Here is a 14,523-nt window from a genome sequence, read left to right as displayed (position 1 = left end):
CCAGGGGTGGGCAATATGTTTAATATGTTTAACCTCTAAAATGACAAGTTCAACATTGGTTAAAATGTCAAATATTAGGGGTCCCCAGTTAAAATATGATTATTTTTGGGGGTCGCGGCCTGAAAGATTTACCGACCCAAAGCCCGATACATCATTGACAATTGGAGACCGACTCCGCCCGCAGCCCCACATTCTAAACAAGCTTCATTGCTGCAGCAGCCTTTTTTCTCATTTGGTGATTAGTTAAGAACAGTCCTTTTCCAACTGCAGGGTTCCCACACATCTTTACCAATTCATTTCCAAAACTTTTCCAGAATATTTAACCCAGATTTCCAGGACTATATAACAATTATTCAGCTCAATAACAAGTCGCTTACTCCTATGCACAATGCCAAAAGACAGGTAGTGTATGCCAGTGGTTCTCAACCTTTTCAGGCCGTGACCACGGAAATAATCATATTTGAACTGGGGACCCCCCACCCTGACGAGCACTGAGAGTTGAGGAATTTTGTATAACACGGTTTTATTGTGAAAATAGCCGATCTACATGCTCACAACGCCTCGCAACGCGAGGCGTTGTGAGCATGTAGATCGACTATTTTCACAATTTCTGCCTCTAATATTTGACAGTTTGGTCAATGTTTAATTTGTCATTTCAGAGGTATTAACAAAATCAATAACCAACGACAATGCAAATTTATTTTTTCCAGGACCCTTGATCAATTCCAAAACTTTTCCAGTACTGGAAAAATATTTTTCTAATTTCAAAATATTTCCAGGAATTTCATGACCGTGGGAACCCTGTCAACTGTCAAGTTGCGCAACAGCGCAACTTGACCCTTTAGATTTGAAAAACTTTAACCATTATTTTATTATTTAACTATTAAAAAATAGCAGATATACAAGCTCACAGCGCGGCACAGAGAGTGCCGCGCTGTGAGCTTGTAGATCTGCTGTTTTTGAAAAGTCTTGAATTGTTTTGCACATCTTTCAAAATATCTTTTTAAAATTTGTAAATCAAATCTATCTTTCTTCAGGGTCCCTGGAACAACATATATTGAGTTGGGGGTCCACGGTCACATACATATAGTTCTAGGGGTCCTTGACATTAAAGAGTTTTGAGAACCACAAATAAAGAAACAAAGGTTTTTCAGAAAACTGTAAAGATTTAGAATCCTTTTTTTTAGGTGTACGTTTCTGGTATAAAAAGGTTAACATGAGGCGGTGTGTACAACCAGGCTGTTTCTGGTATAAAAGGTTAACATGAGGCGGTGTGTACAACCAGGCTGTTTCTGGTATAAAAGGTTAACATGAGGCGGTGTGTACAACCAGGCTGTTTCTGGTATAAAAGGTTAACATGAGGCGGTGTGTACAACCAGGCTGTTTCTGGTATAAAAGGTTAACATGAGGCGGTGTGTACAACCAGGCTGTTTCTGGTATAAAAGGTTAACATGAGGCGGTGTGTACAACCAGGCTGTTTCTGGTATAAAAGGTTAACATGAGGCGGTGTGTACAACCAGGCTGTTTCTGGTATAAAAGGTTAACATGAGGCGGTGTGTACAACCAGGCTGTTTCTGGTATAAAAGGTTAACATGAGGCGGTGTGTACAACCAGGCTGTTTCTGGTATAAAAGGTTAACATGAGGCGGTGTGTACAACCAGGCTGTTTCTGGTATAAAAGGTTAACATGAGGCAGTGTGTACAACCAGGCTGTTTCTGGTATAAAAGGTTAACATGAGGCGGTGTGTACAACCAGGCTGTTTCTGGTATAAAAGGTTAACATGAGGCGGTGTGTACAACCAGGCTGTTTCTGGTATAAAAGGTTAACATGAGGCGGTGTGTACAACCAGGCTGTTTCTGGTATAAAAGGTTAACATGAGGCGGTGTGTACAACCAGGCTGTTTCTGGTATAAAAGGTTAACATGAGGCGGTGTGTACAACCAGGCTGTTTCTGGTATAAAAGGTTAACATGAGGCGGTGTGTACAACCAGGCTGTTTCTGGTATAAAAGGTTAACATGAGGCAGTGTGTACAACCAGGCTGTTTCTGGTATAAAAGGTTAACATGAGGCGGTGTGTACAACCAGGCTGTTTCTGGTATAAAAGGTTAACATGAGGCGGTGTGTACAACCAGGCTGTTTCTGGTATAAAAGGTTAACATGAGGCGGTGTGTACAACCAGGCTGTTTCTGGTATAAAAGGTTAACATGAGGCGGTGTGTACAACCAGGCTGTTTCTGGTATAAAAGGTTAACATGAGGCGGTGTGTACAACCAGGCTGTTTCTGGTATAAAAAGGTTAACATGAGGCGGTGTGTACAACCAGGCTGTTTCTGGTATAAAAGGTTAACATGAGGCGGTGTGTACAACCAGGCTGTTTCTGGTATAAAAGGTTAACATGAGGCGGTGTGTACAACCAGGCTGTTTCTGGTATAAAAGGTTAACATGAGGCGGTGTGTACAACCAGGCTGTTTCTGGTATAAAAGGTTAACATGAGGCGGTGTGTACAACCAGGCTGTTTCTGGTATAAAAGGTTAACATGAGGCGGTGTGTACAACCAGGCTGTTTCTGGTATAAAAGGTTAACATGAGGCGGTGTGTACAACCAGGCTGTTTCTGGTATAAAAGGTTAACATGAGGCGGTGTGTACAACCAGGCTGTTTCTGGTATAAAAAGGTTAACATGAGGCGGTGTGTACAACCAGGCTGTTTCTGGTATAAAAGGTTAACATGAGGCGGTGTGTACAACCAGGCTGTTTCTGGTATAAAAGGTTAACATGAGGCGGTGTGTACAACCAGGCTGTTTCTGGTATAAAAGGTTAACATGAGGCGGTGTGTACAACCAGGCTGTTTCTGGTATAAAAGGTTAACATGAGGCGGTGTGTACAACCAGGCTGTTTCTGGTATAAAAGGTTAACATGAGGCGGTGTGTACAACCAGGCTGTTTCTGGTATAAAAGGTTAACATGAGGCGGTGTGTACAACCAGGCTGTTTCTGGTATAAAAGGTTAACATGAGGCGGTGTGTACAACCAGGCTGTTTCTGGTATAAAAGGTTAACATGAGGCGGTGTGTACAACCAGGCTGTTTCTGGTATAAAAGGTTAACATGAGGCGGTGTGTACAACCAGGCTGTTTCTGGTATAAAAGGTTAACATGAGGCGGTGTGTACAACCAGGCTGTTTCTGGTATAAAAGGTTAACATGAGGCGGTGTGTACAACCAGGCTGTTTCTGGTATAAAAGGTTAACATGAGGCGGTGTGTACAACCAGGCTGTTTCTGGTATAAAAGGTTAACATGAGGCGGTGTGTACAACCAGGCTGTTTCTGGTATAAAAGGTTAACATGAGGCGGTGTGTACAACCAGGCTGTTTCTGGTATAAAAGGTTAACATGAGGCGGTGTGTACAACCAGGCTGTTTCTGGTATAAAAGGTTAACATGAGGCGGTGTGTACAACCAGGCTGTTTCTGGTATAAAAGGTTAACATGAGGCGGTGTGTACAACCAGGCTGTTTCTGGTATAAAAGGTTAACATGAGGCGGTGTGTACAACCAGGCTGTTTCTGGTATAAAAGGTTAACATGAGGCGGTGTGTACAACCAGGCTGTTTCTGGTATAAAAGGTTAACATGAGGCGGTGTGTACAACCAGGCTGTTTCTGGTATAAAAGGTTAACATGAGGCGGTGTGTACAACCAGGCTGTTTCTGGTATAAAAGGTTAACATGAGGCGGTGTGTACAACCAGGCTGTTTCTGGTATAAAAGGTTAACATGAGGCGGTGTGTACAACCAGGCTGTTTCTGGTATAAAAGGTTAACATGAGGCGGTGTGTACAACCAGGCTGTTTCTGGTATAAAAGGTTAACATGAGGCGGTGTGTACAACCAGGCTGTTTCTTGGTCAATTCTAGTTATTTTTCAGTTCTTAGAGGGTTAATATGATGAGGCATTGTTTACACCAGGGGTTGCCAAACCTTTTTGTCTCAGGGCACCCAATTAATATGTTTTTAATCCGAGGCACCCCTACATTATAATTTAATCATACATTATAATTTTCACTCCCAGCACATTATATTTATAGCATATCGTCGTTGTCGGGTGGAAACCTTGTATATCCAAAACAGTTCATTTTGTATTTATCATCTATAAAATGTACTGAACTAGTGAAAACAACAGATCTACAAGCACACAACTGTGCATGTAGATCGGCTGTTTTCACTAGTTTTGTGCGACAGTCTTGTATGATGAAGCAGGTCTTTGCTTTACCAAAAGACGTAGACATTTGAAACTTGGAGATACGAGGTTTCTGCCCGACAGTGACGATATTTTAGTGATTATGCTGCGAGGAAAATTTTTGCTATTTTTTTTAAATCATGAAAATTTGAATTTTGACCCGATTATTATAAGTGTCTTTTGAATCCTTCTAAGATTTAAAAAAAAAAAACTATGTTTCTATGTCAGCAATCTGGCTTAGCCATCGTCAAAGAAAAGGTCCTTTTCACTCAACTGGAGCTCAGTTACCCCAGGGCTCCACAGGCGGCGTCGCGCTGCTCTGCGTCTTGACGGCGTCATTGACGCCGTCACTTTGACGTCCGACCGGCTCCACCGCAGCGCAGCGGCTGTGACTGTGAGGTATTCATTCTATGGCCAATATAGCCCATTTCCAAAACAACATGAAAATCACTTTCAAACAGGAATATAACTATTTGTGACCTGAATGTGAACATATAGAGCACACTATGTTCACAGCAGAGAGCAGCAATGCACCACTGACCACTTTGTTTTGTCATGATTATAGCCTGTTGTCTTTATACATGATTGTATCAAAGTAGACCGCTGTAATTACATAATTACATTTGTGACATCTAGTCACCCTTGTGAATGGATAGCCAACAGCAGAAACGCACGTATATATCCTACATTTAATACACAAAGCATTTATTCATATTTTATACATGACTGGACGTTGTGGACGCCGTCAAAAAATTGAACCGGGGCGATTTTTGAGTTTGGACGCCGTCAAGGGAGCGTCCGACGCGGACGGCGACGTCGGCAGTGGAGCCACCCTTCATTGATTAAAACGGGAGCATTCCCAACGTTGACGCGACGCTCGACGCGACCGGTGGAGCCGGGGGGTTAGTCTGTTCTTGAGAGACTACTATGTCAGTGGTGCTCAAACCTTTTCCTGTCAAGGACCCCCAAAATGATATGTATTTGGCCACGGACCCCCCATCTCAAAATATTTAGTTCAAGGGACCACCCAGAAGCAAAATTTGAGTTAACAAGCGTTCGCTTTGAAAATACATATAGTCAAAGATTTGCGCACATTTTCACAACTTTTTCAAAAATAGCAGATCTATATCTGCTATTTTTCATTGGTTAAAGCATTCAATAATTCTAGGCCTAAATGGGTTAATATGAGGCGGTGTTTTCAACCAGCCTGTTTCTTGGTAAATTCTAGTTCTTTTTCAGTTCTTATTTCAGTGTTTCTCAACACTTTTCATGTCCCAAGAATCCATGGGCACTGTCGGGAAGAAACCTTGTATCTCCAAGTTTCAAATTTGGAAGTTTCTTCACAAAGTAAAGCCCTGCTTCATCATACAAGGCTGTCGCACAACAGTAGTGAAAACAGCAGATCTACAAGCACACAACGCCTCGCACCACGAGGCGTTGTGTGCTTGTAGATCAGCTGTTTTCACTAGTTTTAAATCATTTTTAAAATTATAAATACAATACTGGCTTTCAAGCAGTTTCAAGGGGCACACTTGACCCTTCTCAGGGGCACACCAAAGGTCCCCAGGACCAGTGGTTGAGAAACACTGGATTAGTTGGTTAATATGATGAGTTGTTTACACCCAGAGTGTTTCTTGGTAAAGTCTAGTTATTTTTCAGTTCTTAGAGGGTTAATATGATGAGTTGTTTACACCCAGGCTGTTTTCTGGTAAATTCAGCGTTTGTGGTGTTGCACAAACCGAGGTGGAAACGTCCTGACGTTTGTCCTGTCGCCATGACTACACATCCTGTTGTGTAAGCCTTCACAGGAAGCACCTTGACACCTTATCTGAGGCTCCGCGTGCAACACCGTGCAGGGGTGGAAACTAACTACCATTTAGGGCCTAGGATTATTGGATGCTTTAACCAGTGAAAAATAGCAGATATACAAGCTCACAGCGCGGCATCGAGTGCCGTGCTGCGAGCTTGTAGATCTGCTTTGCAGATATAAATGATAATACTATAAAACAGTAAAAACACACATTAACCCACTTTAGCCCTATTTTATACCTTGGCTATTTGAAATCTCAACGCGTTGGGAGCTTGTAGATCTGCTATTTTGGCACTTTAAAGGAGTAGTTCACCCCCAAAATGACTTATTTTTCTATTGATTACTCATGCCAAGGAGACTTGAGTTCCCTCATATTTTTAGTTTTTTTTGTCGCATTCCTAAGACAATAATTTGATTACAATAAATGTACCCCCATTGATTCTGGATGGGGACCCGAATGCATTTGGGTCTCCATCCGGAATCAATGGGGGTAAATTTACTATAATCCATTTTTTGTGGCTGCGTGTGTGCGTGTGCTAGGGGTGTGAAAGAATATTCTATATTCGAAGATTCGTTCGAACGTTAACAATAAAAGAATATTCGAACGTAAAAAATGGAGCTTCGAATTAATTTATATTTAATTAAAACAAATCTACCGCACTTCTCGCGAGATTCTGGGCGCATGGAACGTTAAAAGGTGGCTGGTCTCGCAAGGCAGAAGTCTCCATTCGCTGCTGCAAAAGTGGGTTGATCTACAAGTCCACAATACGTCGCTGATCCAATACGTTCATTACGTTGTGAGCTTGTACATTAAGGGTGCCTATTTAGCGACACCGTCATACAGCGAAGAATAAACCTCCAGCTGCTTCACTTTCCCTTCACACTGTCACTGGCCGTCACATGTCGGAGTGGAGAGATGCACTCGTCCGCCTCGCAGACAGTGCACAGTGCAGTGCACACACAGTGCTTTTAAACTGGCTCACGTTGATTCAGAATGATTAACGAGTCGAGCTGAAACGGGCGACTCATTTAGTAGTGACGGGAAGGCATACAACAACGAGACTTCTCCACCGAAAACACTATAGAAAAGCATGGATTTCTTCTCTCACCGAGTCAATCTCCCCGCACGCAGCCACGCGGTAACGGTAAAACTTCCTCCGTCACTCACACTTCTCTTGTAGACTACCCAATTTTGTTCAAACCAAAACATAATCCATTGGTGTGATTATAATTGCTCATTTCATGTCGTGGCTGTTCCAACTCAACTCAATCACAGCTGCTGTGAGTGAGGCACGCTTTGCAAGACGATCTGATTCTGCTCTAACGCAGGCACGTGCACACATACATCAAACGGGGCTTGAGCCCCTGCCCTTTTAACAGAGAATTGTCCACCAAAAGGCCCTTTTAGAAATGTCAGCCCCTGCCTCTCTTAACATTCTTTGCACGTCCCTGACCAACGCGGACCTGCACACAGTAAAAAAAAAAAAAGCGATAGAAGCGACTGTCTAGAATAAACAGCTTCGAAGTGCGAATGCTTCGAATTATTCGTTATTTTCGAATATTCGAATTTATTCGAATCAACGGTGGATTTTCGGGCGAATATTCGAATGCTATTTTTGGCACATTTTCACAGCCCTAGTGTGTGCGTGTACGTAATGTTATGAATGGAAGGCAGACTCACCCAGAAGATGACGTTGTAGCTGAACATGAGGTATTTGTAACAACAGCTGACCTCCGCACTCTCATAGCGATAATAGTGCATCTTCTACCTGTAGATAAACACATTAATTAAACATTAATTAAACATTAATTACTCTCATAGCGATAATAGTGCATCTTCTACCTTAATATACATACATTAATTAATCATGAATTACTCTCATAGCGCTAATAGTGCATCTTCTACCTGTAGACAAACACATTAATTAAACATTAATTAAACATGAATTACTGTCATATCGATATCGATAGTAGTATAAATTAAGAAGGCGTAGCAGAATATAAATTACACTATGTTGGTACCTTGTAGATCACAGAATAAGTGAAGTCAGTGAACCCAGACCAGACTGATAACATCTCCTTTTAGGGCGGATTCACACTGCGGTCTCGGGACCGGTCTCGAGGCTACTTGGCAGATGTTTTGACCGGTTTTGACAGTGTGAAGCGTGCGGTTTTCCTCAGAAACGGATAGCCTCGAAACCACCTCAAGAGGTAGTCTCGAGACTGCATTGTGCGACCTCGAGACCGGTGAGCTGCAGTGTGAAGCAACCGTCCACAAAACCGGAACGTAACCTCATATAAAGTGGACGAGTCAGGCGTCGCCACAAATAAACACTGGGTAACAGTTGTCGACATGGCCTGGTCTAACAGAGAGATTGCTTGCTTGTAGGACTCAAACGCCAATTGTTTGAGTCGAGGAGTCAAAAATGTAGGCTCTATATATTTTTATATCACCAGTTAGCCTACTACTGCGGTGCGCTGGACTGGTGTCATGTACTTCCAATTGAGAGAAGTAGCAATTGGCGACAGTTATTTATTGTCTCGCACCAGCGCACTGAGCAGGGGTGAAAGTGAGACGGAACGGCCAGAACCGCCGCTCCGTTAAAACATTCACCGCCGCTCCGTTAAAACATTCGGAGCCGGGACGGTGCTCCGTTAAGAGGAAGAAGCAAGCTGTCAAAATCCCATATTAAATAACCTGCCACAGCACAAACGGATGTCCAAGTCCAAGAAGTAAACAATCTAGCCTACTAAAGTCCCGCGACTGCGGACTGGATCCCATCGTTCATTTAAAAGAGCCGTTCAAGAGAGTCGAATCGTTCGCGAATGTCTCATCTCTACTGCGCGCTGCTTGCGACGGGGACCGGGGCAGAGTTGGCCTAGCGGAGAAGTTTTATTTGTTTTAACGGTGTTATTTGTGCACTGCTGTGTCTGCTTGACGTGCTTGTTACCCTTAATGTGAATATTAAGCCACACTGTGGCTTGTGAAAGCGTTTCAATTGTAGGCCACGTTGATTATTAAATAATAAAAATATAACGTGCGCTGCGCTGCACGTCTCGCTCATCATTCTGCACGTTTATGCGCCTGGAAAATAGCAGATCTACAAGCTCACAACGCGTCGCGGATGTGAGGCATTGTGAGCTTGTAGATCAGCGAACGTCGCTCGACACCTACTATACAGGTCTATAGATATGCAAATAGGCTTGTTTCTTTGTTAAACAGTTGTCGAGGTGTGGGGGGTGCGAGACCCAAGACTGTTCCACACTGCGCTGTCGCGCGTCATTGGATTGTTACACCAACTTTCGTGCCTGAATTTATTGGCGACCCGACCAGCATCAGCAATGTCGCATAGTTGATGACACTATGTGCATACCGCCACCTATAGGACCGGGATATATAGTGCTAGTGATCTCCCGGGAGGCCAGAAGTTCTGCCAATGTGAATGCTGGCCAGCGTGAACCAGCAACCGTTTTCAGAATCAGTTCTAATCAAACGGATTGCAGTGTGAATCCGCCCTTAAAGAGGAAACTGTCCCATGTTGACTACAAGATTTGTTTTATTTATTTTTTTCCTCCCAAAAACAGCAGATCTACAGGCTCACAACGCCTCGCATGGGCAAGTAGAACATGACCTGTACTTGCCTGATGGGCAAGTGCCTCTGAGACCTTAGTGTCAACGAGGGGTGGACGATATGGAAAAATACAATATGACGATATTCTCCCAAAGCTGTATCACGATACACGATTTTATCACGATTCTTTTTCATGTTGGTTTTTATGGTTATTTTTCAAGTTACTTGACAAAAACTAGACTCTCTGGGTTCCTTTTGGGAGGTCTAAATTGAACTTTACAAGTACATAACTCTGACAGTATACAAATGAAACCAAATGGACTGTCAAAGTTAAGGGGAGACCTTGACATTTGTAAAGTTTGAGAACTACTGATTTAGACCAAAATGCAGGTTTAAATTGAATTCTGCAATGAATCTCTGTATTAACGATTAAACAGGATTTTTTACAAGGCTCCCTCAATTGTATCACGATATATACGATACCTCTGAAAAGGCTTATCGTGGAGACATTGTATCGTCTCAACGATATTTACCACCATATCGCCCACCCCTAGTGTCAACCCCAGGAGATTGTAACAGTAACCAGTGTTGTTTTTGACAGCAAATTTAGATTCAGTTTTAGTCTTAGTCTTTTGAATAAAATGTCAATTAGTTTTAGTCATAATTTAGTCACCTGAAAAGTTTTAGTTTTAGTCTAATTTTAGTCGACTAAATATAATAAGATTTTAGCCAACTAAATCTACTGTTGATTTAGTCAACTGAAATGTATTTTGGCAGGCCTTGATGGCATCGTAATGACTGATTTTACACTTGGTTGTGTGCTCAAAATATGTGTGCTGAAAATAGCATAATCTACTTGTACTTGTAGCTTGTAGATCTGCTATTTTCAGCACGCAACACCTGAGAGCAACCAAACATAAAATGACTCTTCTCCACCAGTCCCTCCCTAACGTTTTAGTCTAGTTTTTATTTTGTTGACGAAATTGTCAATATATTTAGTCTTAGTTTTAATCATCACAGCTTAGTTTTTATTTCGTTTTCGTCAGTGAAAAAAACACAGTCGACAAACATTTTTTCGTCATAGTTTTAGTCGACAAAATCAACACTGCTAGTAACGTATTTTGGGCATGTTTTCATAGAGCTGCGTGCTTGTTTCTCTGGCAGTGATAGCGTTCCGACTCGCTCTGGGCTGCATGTGTCTCATTCTCCTGGTATGACACACTGTGTTGTCATCATTATCACTGACGTAACAAAGCTCTCAACAGACCACAGCACTGTTGAGTCAATGTACCGTAATACACACTAAATGTTGCTCAACTACAAGACAAGAGTTACACATTAGCGTTGCAATTGAGTTTAAAGGAGTAGTTCACCCCAAAATGACTTATTTTCCATTGATTACTCACACCATGGAGACTTGAGTTCAATAATATTTTTAGTTTTTTGTCGCATTCTTAAGACTATAATTTGATTACAATACATTTACCAACATTGATTCCGGATGGGGACCCAAAGGTATTTGGGTGCCCATACGGAATCAATGGGGGTAGATTTAAAAGTTTTTTGTCTTAGGAATGCGACAAATACAAACAAATATTATTGAACTGAAGTGTCCATGGTGTGAGTAATCAATAGGAGAAAGAAAAGTCATTTTGGGGGTGAACTACTCCTTTAAATGCTGGAGACAGTGCTTGCTTGCTTCTTATTTTTTAAGTGTTCAAAAGTGCATTCAGAAGTACAAATGTGTGATTTGTGAGCTTGTAGATCTGCTCTTTTACCAAGTTGAAAAAGGGTTTCATTCATGGATCTACGTTTACCCTAGAAAGTCAAAACAACATCTGTCCATGAAATGTATGATAGTGAAAGGCAAAAGTATAATTACAAATATACACATCTAAAGTATAGTAAGAAATGTGAAGCAGCCTAACGGTACTCAAATACAATGCACTTTGTTACTAGTAATTATGAACCACCTGAAAACTGCAACAATAGCTGCAATGTTTACATTTTTATTTACTGCTTTGAAAGCGTAAAGGCAAATAATTCACTCCGCTCGTCTCTCCTGTATCTTTAACTACCGTGTTGATTCATAAGTGTTTTAGAGCAGGGGTCTTCAACAGGGGGTCTGGGACCCCTAGGGGGTCCCCAGACCCCCTAGGGGTCTGTAACCTACAGGGGGTCCTCGAAATCTTTGAGTGATAGCAACTTTTTTTCTCCTTTTTTATATTAACCACTTGAACCCTAGCGTCCATATTCTGAGAACTTTAGCCAAAAATAGCAGATCTACAAGCTCACATTTTTTTTGGCAGATACAGAGGGGGAAACGAGCAGACTAAGTACAGAGTGAAATGTCAAGTGTATTAAGTATTGATGGTTCAAGTGGTTAAATATCTGAAAACACAAATTGACATGAATCCAAAATACACTGATGATTGTGCTGTCAAACAATGAAACTATATGGAATCTATGAACAGGTTGTGGGGGTCCCTGCTTCATCTCTCTCTCTCAACTAAGGGGTCCTTGGCCTGAAAACGTTGAAGACCCCTGTTTTAGAGTTTGTCTTTGTAACCGTTGCGACTGCTTTCAAAAAGTATGTAGTTAGTACCAGTAGTTACATTCTAAATCAGCTCAAACTCAAACCTTCTTATTTCGGGGTGGGTCCCTACTTTAATATTTTCAGGTGGGGGTCCGCGGCCCGAGGGTCCTTGACATGAAAAGGTTGGAGAACAACTGATATAGAAACCGTTAAAAACCAAATGGAACCTTACACGTTCCAGGGATCCACTCCCAGGGGTCCTTGGCAGGGGGGGTCCCCCAGCTAAATTATTCAGTCATGAACTGAATGGAAGCTTACAGGTCCGTTACAAACGGTCCATTTGGTTCCACTGTGACACGGCCTGTAGCGAGTAGACCTCTAGACCAAAGGGTTCCCAAACTTCTTTGTCTCAGGGCACCCCATAAATATATTTTAATCCCAGCACCTTATATTTATAGCATATCGTCGTTGTCGGGTGGAAACCTTGTATGTCCAAAACCGTTCGTTTTGTATTTATCATCTATAAAATGTACTAAACTAGTGAAAACAGCAGATCTACAAGCACACCTTGTACCAGTTAACTGTACTGTCATGAAACTTCTAAAATCCTTCAATAAATCAATCAATCAATCAATCAATCAATCAATATAATTGAATTGTGTACACTCTCATAGTTCAATTAACACAATATGTTACAGTGTAGGTTAGGATCCCAGAGATTAAAAAATAAATAACAAATCTAACATCTACCACGATCAAAGATCAAACAACGATCAAAAAGATCAAACTAGGGTCTCACTAGTTTACAAGACCCAGCATAATTATTACATGATTGTGATGATGTGAATTTATACTCCATCACAGGACGAGTGTTTTGTTAGCAACTTGTAGAGATCAGCTGTGTTTTCCCGTAAGGGTCCATTTGGTTTCGTTCAATTAACATTAAACATCGGCATTACCGTACTTAATTTACAATAAGTCTACACAATTCCAACATCAATACAGCATTGAATTGTAACAAAATATTCTATAGTTTTCATGGAATCGTGGAATTTAGTTTTTAATAAATGAATAAAAAGTTTTTTTTTTCTTCTCTTTTTTATGATTTTTGAAAATATTTTGAATCAAAAACCAAAACGTAGGGAAACTAAAAACTCAGGGGACCCATAAAAATGTGTCCACGAGTCACGACCCACAAACGGGTCCCGACCCAGTGCTTGGGAACCACTGCTATTACAAACAACAACAAACGTCCCTTTAATAATAAATGATCCTCTAATAAAAGCAACAACTTTAATCTGCTGTGAATCGCCTTTAAAAGAACATTTAAGGGTTCATCATGACGTTCACTGAATCAACACAACTTTAAAGGAGCTTTAGTCAACTTTTTCTTGAAAAAAGGACGCTAAAATAAAAATAATGTTTCGAAAATATTTTATAAATAATAATAATTGTTTACATCCCTTATCAATCCATATAAAAGAATAGAAGAGGGATGTAAACAAAGCCAAAATGATTATTGTATCATTATTTTACGCTTTTTGTGGTCATTTTTTAATAGAAACACAAACACACATATGAAGCTTATTTTTTTATAGAATATTTTCGAAACATTATTTTTATTTTATCACCCGTTGTTTCAAGAACAAGTTGACTATAGCTCCTTTAAGTACATTTTGATGCCAATACTTTCGTACTTTTACTCAAGTACATTTTGAATTCCAGACTTTTACTTGTAACGGACTACATCTACATTACAGTATTGATAGTTTTTAATAAAGTACAAAATGTGAGTACTTTTTTACACCACTGGTTTTATCAACTCAACCAAAAGTTAAAAGTTGTTCAACTTTAGCCGCTGCTAATGCTAACGTGCTAACGGAGGGGCTAGTACTGTTATTTATACTTGTAGTTCTGCTGTCTAAACGTCTCTTTATAAGTTGTTATAAGTTGTAAAACGCCTGGTTCCGGGTTGTTAGCGGCGTTTTAAGGTGAAAACAGAACAATAAAAGGATTAAAAACCCACCTTTTGTTGATGTTTTGAATGTTTTGAAGCTCCTCAGTGAAACTCAACACTCACCAAGTTACTACCGGTGGGACGTTCGCGAACGACTCGAGTCTTTTGAACGGCTCTTTGAAATGAACGATGGGATCCTGTTCGCAGTATAGAGAGCCGTTCCTTTTTTTTTTAAAGTAGGGAAAGTAGGCAATTTATTTACATAAGTAAAAATATTAATACTGCAATCAATTGATTGATTGAAGACTTTATTGTCAGTTTGCATAGGAAAAGGTACAGTTTCATGACGGTACAGTTCACTGGTACAAGGTCGGCTAAAAGGAGATCCTAGAAAAGGCTTATTTCCATAGGAAACCATTGAAGTATCTCATA

At 40.9% G+C, this 14,523-nt stretch overlaps 1 protein-coding gene across 1 annotated transcript in view; it reads right to left on the bottom strand.

Moving 5' to 3' along the window:
• tspan14 (tetraspanin 14) overlaps positions 1-14,232 on the bottom strand; it is a 32,392-nt gene extending 18,160 nt beyond the window's left edge. The window contains exons 1-2 of the mRNA XM_080739723.1: positions 14,161-14,232; positions 7,708-7,795 (exon numbers count right to left, since the gene is read on the bottom strand). Of these exons, the coding sequence (XP_080595849.1) occupies positions 7,708-7,788 (81 nt within the window). The 5' untranslated portion in view covers positions 7,789-7,795; positions 14,161-14,232. The remainder of the gene's footprint in view (positions 1-7,707; positions 7,796-14,160) is intronic.
• Positions 14,233-14,523: the final 291 nt, after the last annotated feature.

The sequence above is a fragment of the Nannobrachium achirus genome (genome assembly GCF_963921795.1).
Source record: "Nannobrachium achirus genome assembly, chromosome: 13".
NCBI lineage: Eukaryota > Metazoa > Chordata > Actinopteri > Myctophiformes > Myctophidae > Nannobrachium > Nannobrachium achirus.
Note: the sequence above shows the minus strand (reverse complement) of the source record. Positions and strands in the feature narration are given on the sequence as shown.